The following is a 14,411-nucleotide window of genomic DNA, read 5'->3' as shown; positions in this document are numbered from 1 at the left end:
CCAACAACATCTTGGGAGGACATCACACAACCATGAAGCTCACTGGGTGACCTTGGGCCAGTCACTGCCTCTCAGCCTCAGAGGAAGCCAATGGTAAATCCCCTCTGAATACCACTTACCATGAAAACCCTGTTCATAGGGTCGCCATAAATCAGGATCAACTTGAAGGCAGTCCATTTCATTTTTTCACCCTAGGAGTGGGGAACTACAACTCCCATCATCCCTGACCATTGGCCATGCTTGCTGAGGCTTATGGGAGTTGTAGTTCAGTAACATCCAGAGGGCTAAAGGTTCCCCACCCCAATTTAGTCTAATCTCCTGCTTGATGGAAGCAATCCAGAGCTAGAGTTTCCCCAACAAATGGCTGTCCCTGTCCAGGCTCTGCGTGAAGAAGACCCCCTTCAAGGGAGAGCCCACCACCCCTGTAGGTCACCAGTTCTTTTGTCAAGCCCCCTTGTCCGGAAATTTCTCCTAATGTTTAGCTGAAACCTGCCCTCCTGTAATTTAAGCCCATTAGCTCTAGCCCTGGCTTCTGGGGCTGAAGGGAATGGGCCTTTGCATTTTGCTATATGACAGCCCTTCAGGGATTTGAAGAGTGCTATCATTTCCCCCACAAAGTCTTCTCCAAGTTAAATTATTTCAGTTCCTTCAACTTCTCCTACAGTGTTTCCGGTACAATTTCTTTGATTTTTATACTTCTGGGGTATTACAGGCTGCTTTACAGACCTCCGCTGTGTTCCATCACAATCGCTATGTTCTGCCAAGCTGGATCACTCTTTCTCAGTGCTCTTTCTTATACATCAGTGAATTATGGCAAATGGATTGCAGAGAGAGGCATTCTGATTACTCAGGGTCAAGTAATGCTGTGGAAAGGAAGACTGCATCAGACACAAGCAGGCTGACACATTGCCGAACCCAGGAACCGTTGTATGCAAAAGAAGCGCAGGTGCCAGTTTCTTTTTAAGAAAACCACAGAACAGCTGCACCTCCTGTTACTGTGGCGGATGGAGGAAGGACTGGTGACACTGGAATTAGAGTTCACTGACTAAAGAAAAGGAAATGCAACTATTTGCACAGTGAACCAAGTAAAGATGTTTAAATCTTCAAATGCCATGTATATAATTCAATCCATGTATATATCTCAAAGCCTCAATGAAAGTGCTGTTTGAAGACCTCAGTATGGTTGACACTGACTGGCAACAACTGATTTATTTATTATTTTTATTTATTTATTAGATTTATATCCTGCCCCTTCTCCCAGTTGGAGCCCAGGATGGCAGGATTACCATGGTTTCAGATGGGAGACTGCCAGCCCTACCAGGAGATGCAGTGGATTGAACCTGGGACCTTCTGCATGCAAAGCACCTGCTCTCCCACTGAGCTATGGCCCTTGCCCCAAGTAGGTCTGATCGAAAGGGGACCCCCCACCCCCACAGCACATCACTGTTGGCCCTAACACAGAAGTCTTGCCAGCCTTTAATGCAAGATGTTTGGGGGCAGGCTGTACTTACTCATTTATTAAGCTATGTAGTTAACGACAGAAAAAGTAACTGAAACTTTGGTTTTTTTTAGAAAAACTTACTGTGGTCATAAGGAGTGTATTTTTAACCATGTGTGTATAGGCTGATAAGGAGCTCTGCAGCTAGACCATAAAAAGCAAAGCACTATGAAATTTACATAGAAGTGACTTCTAGGTTTCATCAGTAAAAGAACCCTACTCTTTCAAGCAAGAGAGCTTGCTGCTTTTGTGGGGTTTTCCTTGAGTGTGAACGAAAGGAAAATTAAACAGAAGGTATGACCAGGTTAAATGCAAAACTTGCTGTATAGGAACACTCTAAAGTCCTTATTATTATTCGCAAAACGCCTGTCATCATTATAAGTGATGTGTATATGCAAAAGGTGAATGCTTAACACTACAGGATCTTGCACATGCACATTGCACACAGATGCCTGAAATACCCTTCTCAGTAAGTGCTGGGCCATGAAGTGCCAGATTTGAAGACTGTTTTCTCCCTTCACTGTAACCATGCCCCTTGGTCAAGAGCCGCTAGTGCTTGGATCTCAGCTCTGATCTCAGCTTTGATTTGGATTTCTGCATTGAGCAGGGGTTCGGACTTGATGGTCTTATAGGCCCCTTCCAACTCTACTATTCTATTATTCTAAGACCTCCTCCAAAGAGGAAGTATAAGATCATGCAGCAGCCTCTAGCACAGAGTGACCCAGGAGAGTCAGCCCCCAGCAAAACAGCCAGAACTCCACCCCCTTCCAAATGACACTGTTGCCCAAGGAGGCTCAGTGAGCGGCGGGATCAGTGCTTTGTGTTGCAACCTCCATTCTATCTGTGGACCCTCTTTCATCACCCCTGGGACCTTAGAAACGGTACTTTGGCTCATGCCAAAGCTTCATAGTGGGGCACAAGAACACAGGAAGGTGCCTTATACTGAGTCAGACCATTGATCAATCTAGCTCAGTGTTGTCTACTCTGACTGGCAGCGGCTCTCAGGCCGGAGTCTGTGGGGACTGAACCTGGGAACTTCTGCATGCAAAGCAGATGCTCTACTATTAAACCACAGCTCTCAGAGCAGCCCAAGGCATCCTCTCCATTTGGTCTGTTCAGGTGGAGGAGAAGGCAAGTCCTGAGTGTGCTAGGGATCAGGGCCCTAAGGCAATCATGGAAGAAGCATAGCCACCAGGTCCACTATAAAACCATCAGGCTTCAGCCCTAGCTTTCCTAACATAGCTCTGGACAACTCCCTTGCAGGTTGAGGCCTCCTAGTAAAGCCCCAGTTCTTCATCATTCGTTTCCTTCTAGACAATTCCCTGCTAGTCCTGGGCTCCTGGGGACACGGATACAGGAAGCTGCCTTATACTGAGTCAAACCATTGGTCCATCTGGCTCAGTGTTGTCTACACTGACTGGCAGTGGCTCTCTAGGGACTGAGGCAGGGATCTCTCCCAGCCCTACCTGGAGATGCCAGGAATTGAACCTGGGACCTTCAGCACCCAAAGCCAATGCTCTGCCACAGAGCTACAGATCTTCCTGCTCAGTCTTGCTCCAGCTGTTTGTGACCTCTGCAACTACTCAAGATTTGCAGAAGTGGCCACCCTAAAAATACAATGCTTTACTTGCCCATCCACCCCCAATAGGAGGAAATGGCAATAATTCAATATTCACTTCTATGGAAGAAAGTAAAGGGATGTGCTTAAGGGCACAACAGAAAAGGTGATGCCCAATCTGAATAACTTCACCCTCAGTTCGCTTTCCTGGTCATATCTGAGTGTGAGATGCAGGAGCGGGGAACCTCCGGCCCACAGGAGTAATTAAGCCCAGCCAGGGTCCTAATTTGGCCCATGATGCCATTTTCCCCAAACCACGCCCACCTACCACTCACCTGACATAATATGGAACGTCAGGTGTGGGCCAGGTATGGACATGATTACAGTGGAACTATTGGGTGTCTAAAATGAGCTCCTGATTGTTCCTTTGGAACCAGGGATCCCTGTCAGCACCAGCTGATTGGCACTGATAGGGAGACCCACGGGGATCTGCTGCTCCATGGATTTTCCTCTTGAGAACTCCACAGTGCAGTTGAGGGGACTCTATTTTGAAGCAGTTTGCACTGAAAGTGCTTGCTAAAACAACATTTTACATTTTATTCATTTATTTATTAAATGTATATCTCATCCTTCCTCCCAGCAGGTGCCCAGGGCGGCAAACAAAAACACTAAAAACACTCTGCAAAGGAAAAAAAAACCCCTCTATTTTAGCAAGCACTTTCCATTCAAACTGCTTCGTGCTAATGGAACGTGCCTCTTTGAAGGCTTCTTCCCACCACCAATCAGCTGACAGGCACTGAGAACACATCTTCAAAGGAGGTCACTGTAACAGCCCATCAGCTAATTGGCAATTGCAGCGATCCTCTTTGAACTCTGATAGGTGTCAGTTACCTGATGTCATTATGACATCAGGTGATTGATGGGTGGTCCCACCCACCTGTCAGAGTTGGCCCACAGAGGGTTGGGGACTTAGGGATCTGGCCCACTGTCTGGATCCGATTCCCTGCCTCTGGGGTAATGAAATCTTGAGGACTGACATGGACAGATCAATAAAATGATACAAGTGGGATCTTCCATAAAATGTTGCATTGTATCTTACCATGGACCGCAAAAAAAACAAATGATTGGGTGTTAGAACAAATTAAACCAGAACTGTCACTAGAAGCTAAAGTGATGAAACTGAGGTTATCATACTTTGGACACATCATGAGAAGACATGATTCCCTACAAAAGACCATAATGCTGGGAAAAACAGAAGGGAGTAGAAAAAGAGGAAGGCCAAACAAGAGATGGATTGATTCCATAAAGGAAGCCACAGACCTGAACTTACAAGATCTGAACAGGGTGGTTTACAACAGATGCTTTTGGAGGTCTCTGATTCATAGGGTCGCCATAAGTCGCTTTCTCTGAACCAGGAGGAGGGCAGGGGGATCTGCCAGACCTGGCACCTAGCTCAGAGGACAAGAGGATAAATATCTGATGTGCTAGGGTGTCAGAGACTGGCTATCAGGGAGGAAGCCGCTTCCTCACTCGCAGTTGCAGCCAGGGCTCAAAAAGTCACAGAGGCACCCCTCCACCTTCAGTGTAGCACACCTCCCCCTTTGGCTGGCCTCATGTCCATCTTCCTGCCAGCCAGCCAGCCTGATGTGTTCAGGGCTCTTGCTCAGCCATACACAGCTGAGACCCAGGAAACTGCTTTGCTGGGCTGGGTGCAGCACGTAGACTCTCCTCTCCCTCACATGAGCATGCACAGTCTTTGGTTTACAGTTTGAGAGGTAATTCACTTCTGCATAGTTCAGGGTTCCCATCCTCCCCCCAGGCATGCAGAATCTTCTTTCTTGTTTCACAGTGGCTCACTTTTTGCTTCCAAACTTATTGGCACGGGGCCACCCAGGTTTGCTGTTAGAGGGAAGGATGCTCTATAGCCCTCATACAATGTGTACTGCAGGGGTGGTGGCCCTGTAGCCCTCCAGATGTTGTTGAAATACAACTCCCATCATCCCTAACCATTGGCCATGCTGGCTGTGGCTGATGGGCATTGGCATCTGGTCAAATAAATAATCCAAGCAAAAACAATCAAGGAAGGTGCAAAGTAGGGCTGATTATGAAGGGTGTGGCTGGGGAGAGGGTGTGGCTGGAGAGAGTCCCGGGGGCCAGACAGAGCTGCCTAGAGGGGCATATTTGGCCCCTGGGCCTGAGGTTCCCTATCTGTGATATAAGATTTCAATTTAGCCAGAGGCCATTCAAAGCCAAATTTATTCATGACATACCTAGAAAATCAAACCACTTCCAGGCAATAATTTATTTATTTATTTTATTAATAACTTATTTATTAATGTATTTTATTAATTTATTTTATTTTATTAATAACTTGTTAATCCAGAGAGGCACATCCTAAGCATCAAACGTATTAGAATGCCCTTGTGATCTAATGTACTTCTATTTTATTTGTTTTCCCTTGTATATGTGTGTTTTATGTTCATTGCAAAATGTTAATGAAAACTAAAGTTCAAAAAACAGAGAAAGACGTGTTGCAATCCTGCCCTAGCAGTAGTTTTCGAAGAACGGGGTTTTCCTCCTTGATTTAGTAAACCAACATTAGCCTGTGGTTTCATTATGTCCGGACATGCAGTACACCACCATCAGCACTAGTTGCTTGCTGGTATTTTAGTGTGCTAAGATCTCACGGACCACTGTCTGTCAGAGAGGCACACCTCTGAGAGTGTTTGAAGGAAGGCAGTAAGGATGAAGAACTCTTGGAAGCTCTGTGGAGCCCTGGCCGTCCTTTGGGGAGCTGTTCTTGGAGCAGGTATGTGACCCTTGCCAATTGAAAGCAATTCAAAAATAACATTTTATGCTAGGAAGGTGCTTTTGTGCTAGAAAGAATTGCATTTTTTTAAATTGCTACTTACCTTCTTACCTGGAGGTTAAGATTGAACATTTTAAAAGTAAGCTTGTTTTATCCTGCTAGGGTGTGTTGAAATAAGGAATATGATTAAATATAACTATGATATTTTATATGCTGACAACCCAGATGCACCATCATAGTTGGGTTTTGAAATGGTGATCACTGGCAGGGGTTCAGTAATGTTAAAGTATTTGATTTCTTGTGTATGGGCTGGGCTTGAATGATCCTTCCCAAATAGCAAGCTTATGAAGTAGATTGCTTTCTATAATATGAATTTAGGCATGCCCTGAAGTTTGCAAGCATACCTTCCACTGTTTTACTGATTCAGTTCTAAGATGGGGATGGTAGCTTTTAGAGGGTTTTTCATTGTACAAACCACGTAGTATATTCATGGCTATGGCTAGAAAATGAGACCAAATTCAGGGATTGAATATCTCCCAAGGAGCTCAAAGTGGCATACACGGTTCTCCTGTTTCCCATTTTGTTCCTCACAACAGCCCTGTGAGATAGGTTAGGCTGAGAGACTGTGACTGGCCCAAGGTCACCTACTGAGCTTGAGTAAGTTACCATGAGTGGATGGTAAATGTTGGAAGAAGAGAGATGGGAGTAGAGCGGGGAGGATTAGGGTCAGAACAGGGTTGCCACTTTTTGCTGGCAGGGCTTTTGTGCCTTTAACCACTGGAAGATAAGCAAACATTCAAAAGGTGAAGGCTTTCCCCATCATTGTAGCTCAAAGAGACTAGACTGAAGTTCATCACGGTTTAAAAAAATAAAGCAAAACCTGTTGACTTTCTGCATCCTTCCGAACTGTTAAAAACACAGGACAGGAGTCACATCAGAAAAAAAGGAGTGAGTGGCTGTATGGGCTGGGAGGAAATGAGACAGCAGAAGGGGAGGAAGGAGTAAAGGATCATAGAATCATAGAGTTGGAAGGGGCCTATAAGGTCATTGTGTCCAACCCCTTGCTCAATGCAACCAAATTGAATCATACTGACAGGTGGCTGTCCAGCTGCCTCTCGAATGCCTCCAGTGTCAGAGAACCCACCACCTCCCTAGGCCATTGGTTCCATGGTCAGAACTTGTAGACCCAAGCTTTGCCTGCACAGTTAAGAACTACCAGCTTACTCAGTAGCTGAGCTATCCAGCTACTAGCGACGATGGCTAGCCTCTGCATTGGATGGCTTTTTAAAAGAGGATTAGACAAATTCATGGAGGAAAAGGCTATCAATGGCTACTAGCCATGATGGGTTTGATCTCCCTCCACAGTCGGAGGCAGTATGCTTCCAAATGTCAGTTGCTGGAAGCCACAGGAGGGGAGAGCGCTCTTGCACTCAGTCCTGCTTGTGGGCTTCCCACAGGCATCTGGTTGGGCACTGTGAGAACAGTATGCTAGATGGAACACTGGCCTCATCCCAGCAGGGCTCTTCTTATGAGTGTTGGAATCTGTTGTGGAAATAAAGAAGGGAGGAATTCACTCTTAGCATGCAGAAGGTCCCATTTTCAATGCCTGGCTTCTCAAATCCAAAAAAATCTCTGGCAGCCAGCCTGGGAAAGCTGAGACCTCAAAGAGCTGTCACTGGCTGGCATCAAAAGTATTGGGCTAAATGAACCAATGTTCTGACCCAGCATAAAACAGCTTCAAACATTAATATAAGTTGGTGGAGCCCAGCCTTTCCCAACCTGGTGCCCTCCAGATAGCCTTAGCCAGCACAGTCACGATCATAACCCAACAATCAGCCTGAGATGTAGTCATCTGAAAATGCCTCGTTGAAGGCCTGGGGTTTCGGCTTCCTCCCCAGCAGCCTAAATTTGGCTTCTAGGATCGTTCAGCTGCAGGTCTCAATATGACTATTACTCACACCTGTACCACGACAAATTACTTAGACCACAACGTTTGCTCATGGTTGCACGAAGCACATGATAAATATCTGGCAAAATGGCAATGAAGAGTTTTCTTGGTTTTGTTACTTGATCTAAAGTTTTTGTGTTTTCTAAAGCTTTTTATGGGCTGGAACAAGATGAAGAGAAGGTCTTGGTTGATAACAAATGCCAGTGTGTAAAGGTGACATCAAAATTTGTCCCTTCCAAAGACCATCCACAAGATGTAGTCTTGGAGAGAAACATCAACATCATGTAAGTGGTACCTCATGTCAACTGCCCCTTTTTTGTGATGTGTATACACAACAAACATAGTCATAGACCACCGAAGGAGATGGGAAATATCACGAGGCCCCTCCATAATTTGGGGAGAGGAATTATCTCACTCCGCCTTTTTATGCAGCTTCTATGGTGAAGATGCTGCCCTGGGCTCCTGCTGGGAGGAAGGGTGGGATATAAATAAATAAATACAAAGGAAGAGCAAGCAAGAGCCCATACTACAGAGCGCTCCCTCTCTCCCCACTGACTCCCCCCATTCTTCAGGGGCACTTAAAGACCAATAAATTTGTTGTGGATAAACCCATGGAAATGTATAGTGGCAGTAGTCCTAAATCAGCCTTCCCCAACTTGGTGCCCTCCAGATGTTTTAGACTACAACTCTCCTGTGCTGGTTGGGTCTAATGGGAGTTGTAGTTCAAAACATCTGGAGGGCACCAGGTTGGGGAAGGCTAGTCCTATGTGATCTTACTGACAATTAAGCTAATACATTGGATGGCTTGTAAAGAGGATTAGACACATTTGTGGAGGTTAAGGCTATCAATGGCTGCTAGCCATGAAGGCTACGGTCTCCCTCCGCAGTCGGAGTCAGTATGTTTCTGACTACCAGTTGCTGGAAACCACAGGAGGGGAGAGTGCTCTTGCACTCAGGTCTTGCTTGTGGGCTTCCCATGGGCATCTAGTTGGCCACAGTGAGAACAGGATGATGGATTAGATGGGCCACTGGCCTGATCCAGCAGGCTCTTCTTATGTTCTTACATTTGCAGTAACTGAACTCCTGAACCGCATGGATAACTGTTGATAAATCTGTTAGTCTTCAAGGTGCCAGAAGACTCTTCTGCCCTCTTTGTCTAGGGTTCCCTACATCTAATTCTTCTTCTGACTCCAAAGTCATCAGAGAAGACCATGTTACTACAAATTCTATTACACACTTTACCATACTATCTGCAGCTGTAAAACCCTCATAACCACTTGGCAGGATCATACATATGACCAAGCTGCTGTATAGTGAGAGAGCTCAGTCATCAGTATGGGCTTGCTGATTGGCCTGGCCAAATCAAAACTGTGATTTCCCTCAATACAGCAGAACTCAGGCTGATGCAGTGGCACTCCTACAAAACTGCCACAGGCAACCAGGTCTTGGGGATTGGCCTGAAGGAAGTGATTCAGCTAGGACAGGGGAACTGGATTCAGCCCACGGGCCAGATTCTCATTTCCGCAGGCCATGTTTGACAGGTGTGCAGGGTTGCCCACCTGTCAATCACTTGACATTACAACAACATCCGGTGACCCATTTCCACCTGCATTGTTTTAAATTAAACTGTGCAGCTACAAGCACGGCATGCTTTGAAGCTGATCATTGTGGAATGATCAGCTTTTCGGGGCTTCAAAGCATTGTACACAGCTCTGTGCAAAGAGCTATGTAGAGCACTATGCCTAGGACTTTGTAGGTGACGTTGATAAGCTGATCAGCAGTGCCTGCAAATCCCTTTTTGACCCAGTAATATCATAGAATCGTAGAATAGTAGAGTTGGAAAGGGCCTATAAGGCCATCACATCCAACCCCCTGCTCAATGCAGGAATCCAAATCACAGTGTTCCTGACAGATGGCTGTCCAGCTGCCTCTTGAATGCCCCCAGTGTCGCAGAGCCCACTACCTCTCTAGGAAATCGGTTCCATTGTCATATGGCTCTAACAGTTAGGAAGTTTTTCCTGATATCTTTACCTCCCTCACACCTGAGGTCATATATGACATCAGGTGTGAGGCAGGTGAGCATAGCTTGGTCAAAATGGCCTTGTGGGTTAAATGGGGAGTGCTGGTGGGCCTAATTAGGCCCACAGGCTGGAGTTTCCCCACTACTGATCTAAGGACTAGCCTGGATAAAGTGGCTCAGCAGAGGACTAGGGCACTCATGACAGAGGCATCTCTCAGACTCCTGGTTGTCCACCACGCAGCTTGTGTAGACATTCCTCCTCTGCCAGCTAGTTTGTTTTCACAGGAGTAAGCCTGCTGGTGTTGTGACCTTTGCTTTGACTTTTATCTTGCCATGCAGCAAGGGGCCATGAGAGAACTTGTCAATCCAGAGCAATAACAGTTGTGTTTCTATTACTGCATTTCATTTGAACAACCTGATTTGTATCTCTTTCTCCTTCTTTGCCTTTTCCAGAGTTCCCCTTATGACCAGAGAGAACATCTCTGACCCCACCTCGCCAGTGAGAACCAGATTTGTCTACAAGCTCTCCAAGCTGTAAGGGCTTCTCCGGATTGCACTTAGTTCAATCAGCCTAAATAGCGTTGAAAGAGTTGTTGGCGACTATAATGCACGTTATGGTTACGAGGCATATATATGTAACTGAGAGGACTCCAACTCTGTCTTGTGCCAACTCAGCTGTATTGGATTTGGGTAGTATGTAATGTAGAACTAAATAATTTCTCGCATCAGCACAAGGATTTACGCTTGTGCAGCAGAATTTCTCCCCTTCTCTCCACCTACGCCCCCTAAATCTGCTCTGATAGCTCTCCCATCCCTCCAGAGAAGTTATGGGGAGGGCCCATGCACAGGGGGAAGAATTCAATCGCGCAAGTGGAAGTCCTTGTACTGATGGAACGCATTAGTCGGATGCCATCCTTTATGTCCGAGGCAAGTGGGGGACATGGTTCCAGGGCTGGCCCAAGAGGCGGAATAGCAAATGGTACCCCAACCTTCTCTGGTCAAGGCGCATAATACCCAAGACTAGGTTGGCCATTTACACATTGCCCCCCCCAAAGAGGAAATGCATCACCAAAAAGAGGACACAGGCTGGCATGAAGTGTATATGTATACATGCATATTTAGAAAAGATTCCTGTAATTTATATAGAAATATAACACATCTCACCATAGCAGGAAAGACTGTGACCAGGTGAACTGTGTGCACTGCTTGCTCAGCCTTCGGCCTAGGTGAAAAAATGGTTGATGAGCAATTTCTGGCTCTCCCTTCCTAGGGTTCTTTATTTTTAACCTGGACTTGGACCAGGCAGCCCTCCCACTAGAGGATGCCTTCAAATACAAGCCTGTCCTCTCTGATAGCCTGTTCAAATGAAGAACTGTTCTCCATAAAATTGGACACACAGCCACCCTACCCAAAGCCAGTCATGTTATTTTGGCATCTGAGAAAGAAATCCCACCAGCACCTCTCCTCCTCCCTGAAAATGGAAATGACCTGCCTGCAAGTTGATCCCGACTTATGGCTACCCTATGATTAGGGTTTTCATGGTAAGCAGTCTGCAGAGGGGGTTTACCATTGCCTCCCTGTGAGGCTAGTCCTCCTCAGCTGTCTAGGGCCTGCTCAGCTTGCCACAGCTGCACATGCCAGCCCCTTCCTTGTCCGCCACTGCCAGCTGGGGGGCAACTGGGCTCCTTGGGACTATGCAGCTTGCCCACGGCTGCACAGGTGGACACGTAATCCCTGAGCCACTCACTGTGGGGGTGATCTTGAGCTGGCCCTTGACACCCAGGAGACACGAGCGGGGATTTGAACTCACAGACTCTGGACTCCCAGCCAGGCTCTCCTCCCCACTGTGCTATACCAGCTGTATCTCCTCCTCCCTAGCAGTAAAAAATACAATGACAATAATTTAAACTGACTTTTGCCTCCCCTTTCATCACCCACAAAACCATCTGCCTGGGGCAGCCACCGCCCTCTGCCTGATGGTAGAGCTGGCCCTGCGTCCCGCTGGGCATCCAGTCTCCTTTGGTACAGTTGTAGCTGGTAACTCCAGTACAGTATGCATGAGACCTGGCAATAGTTCAGGTATATTTACTGCCACATCATCATTAGGCAACTCATAACCCCAGGGATACACAAAACTTCTTTTCAACTTGACGGAACGCACTGACGCAGCAGTTGCAGCCAATCAGGGTGAAAACATCACAGCCCTTCGAGGCTTCTGGGTGGGAAGCACTGAATATGCCAAATGTGAATGAAAACACAACAGGGGAGGCAACTAAGAAGAGCAGGATAGCATGTTTCTATTGCTTTATTTTCTTACATTTATATGGCACCTGTTTTCCTCCCATCATGGAACCCAAGGCATCATACATGTGGTTTCTAGTTGGTCAGCTATCCAAGCCCTGACTAGACCCAGACCTGCTTAGCTTCGCAAGGTGGTGGCCTCATGTGCTTTCAGATCATACCCATAGTATGTGTAAACAAAACCCCCAATGGCTGCTTTTGTTAGGTCAAAGCATCTTCAACATGAGAGACAGCAGCCAGGGAGAGGGGTGGGTGCTTTACCTTCTCGCTTCCCCTCCCTCCCTTTGCTTATGAAAATTGCCCCCAAACCACTATTTTGACTCAGAAACATGTGCCTGGGCCTCCATGGAAGAGGTAGGAAGTCACTGTTCTTGCACAGTTAAGAGCTGGGACAACCAGCTGGAGCTGATGGCCTTCAGACAAGCAGAAAGTATTTTATAAGAAACATCTTCCATCTCTGTGTCTTGTACCATCTCCACAAATGGCCAGATGTCCAATGGGGGCAAATCCAGCAACCCAGGAACTGCTGGCAAGTGAGCAGAACTTTGTACAATTATTCAGTGGTAGCAAGGGGAGGAAAAGAGCCACAAATTCAGGATGCCACTCACTCTGCAGAACTGTCACCAATGCTGTGGAACAGGGGTAGTCTAGGTGGTGGCAGATGTCATTGGACTACAAGTCCCATCATCCCTGACCATGAGATACACTGGCTGGGTGCTGATGGCAGTTTTAGTCTAATGACATCTGCAGAGCACCACACTGGCCACCCCTGCTATGGAACCTCTTTGGGTGGATCTGTTGGGTAACACTTCTCTACTGTTTGTGTTCTAGCTGTGGTAAATGTGCCTCGGCAGTGGATGATGAAGTGGCGATCAAGGAGCCTGCAACTGGGCAGAGCAGTTTATGCAATGACTCCGATGAACCCTGCTACACCTATGACAGGAATAAATGCTACACAGCATCATGCCTGTTCTCCAACGGAGGGAAAATTGAGACCATTGAGACAGCCTTGACGCCTGAATCCTGCTATTCTGATTAGATCACGGAGCTAAACCATCATGTAGGGTGTGATGGGGCAGTTCTACATCACACAAACTTAATGTTGGTTTTACAATACCAGTTATGGCTTCCCCCAAAGGATCCTGGGAATTGTAGTTTGGTGAGGGTGCAGAGAAGTCACTGTTAGCAATCCTGTGCACCCCTCACAGATCTGCAGCTGGGTGTGAGAATTAACCAAATTAAGTCTGTGGAGTGCAGACATGCCTGTATTGTCATGTACGCTTGAAGTAAAATACATATTTTATCTGCATCCGCAGAATGATCTCCTGTTATTTTCTTCCAGTCTATAGAATTACTTTCCCCTTATCACGTGCAGCCCCTCCTTGATTCATGTTGTCAATAAATGTTGCCGTTCATGATCTCCATGGTTACTTCATTGGGATGAAATGAGCGGGTTAGATATTAAGTTAGATATTTAATGAAGTAACCATAATTCCATTGTGGAAGTGCAGGAACCACATCAAATTACTTTTTGGGAGGTCCCATATGGGAGTGTGGTGTAGTGGTTAGAGTGCTGGATTATGACCAGTGAGACCAAGATTTAACCCCCCTCCCTCTGTAGCCATAAAACTCATAGATGACTTTGAAGCAGCCATCGTTTCTCACCCTAATTTATCTCACAGGGTTGTGTTGTGAGGATAAAGCGAGGAGGGGAAGAACTATGTCCTCCATCTTGAGCTCCTTAGAGCAGCCTTTCCCAACCAGTGTGCCTCCAGATGTTGTTGGACCACAACTCCCATCAGCCTCAGCCAGCATTGCCAATGGTCAGGAAAGATGGGACTTGTGGTCCAACAACATCTGGAGGCACACTGGTTGGGAAAGGCTGCCTTAGAGGAAAGGCAGGATGGAAATGTAGTCAATAGTAGCAGTAGGTCCTTGTGCTACCTAATCACTGTCCTCCTGCTGTAAACTACAAGAACTGCAATCGACTTTTCAACACTAACTGACCTTCAACACTGCTATTGCATTTTTCCTGTTTGTACGCTCTACTACATTCCATCCCTGCAAGTGGGTTTGACATGGTCATATGGGTTGGGAAGGGTCCGTTCACCTAACAGCACCATTTCTCGGGTTTTTCCAGCATTCATCAATTTTTAAATTTGTGCTGAAATCCTTTTATAATTTAAGCACTACTGCACAATCATTTAAATTACTTTAAAATATTTCTAAAATGTTTAGAAAGGATCTTGCAGGAAGATTTGAGGTGGGGATAGATAA

At 46.4% G+C, this 14,411-nt stretch overlaps 1 protein-coding gene across 1 annotated transcript; it reads left to right on the top strand.

Annotated features, from left to right (window-relative positions):
• The first annotated feature begins 5,658 nt into the window (after positions 1–5,658).
• On the top strand, positions 5,659–13,443 carry JCHAIN (joining chain of multimeric IgA and IgM). The gene is made up of 4 exons (XM_061584832.1): positions 5,659–5,865; positions 7,962–8,097; positions 10,287–10,367; positions 12,966–13,443. The coding sequence occupies exons 1-4, from the start codon at positions 5,802–5,804 to the stop codon at positions 13,171–13,173; spliced, it is 489 nt and encodes a 162-aa protein (XP_061440816.1). The 5' UTR covers positions 5,659–5,801; the 3' UTR covers positions 13,174–13,443.
• The last annotated feature ends 968 nt before the right edge of the window (positions 13,444–14,411 follow it).

This window comes from Rhineura floridana, chromosome 9 (genome assembly GCF_030035675.1).
Source record: "Rhineura floridana isolate rRhiFlo1 chromosome 9, rRhiFlo1.hap2, whole genome shotgun sequence".
NCBI lineage: Eukaryota > Metazoa > Chordata > Lepidosauria > Squamata > Rhineuridae > Rhineura > Rhineura floridana.
The sequence above is the reverse complement of the archived record's forward strand: the minus strand, read 5'-3'. Positions and strand labels throughout refer to the sequence as shown.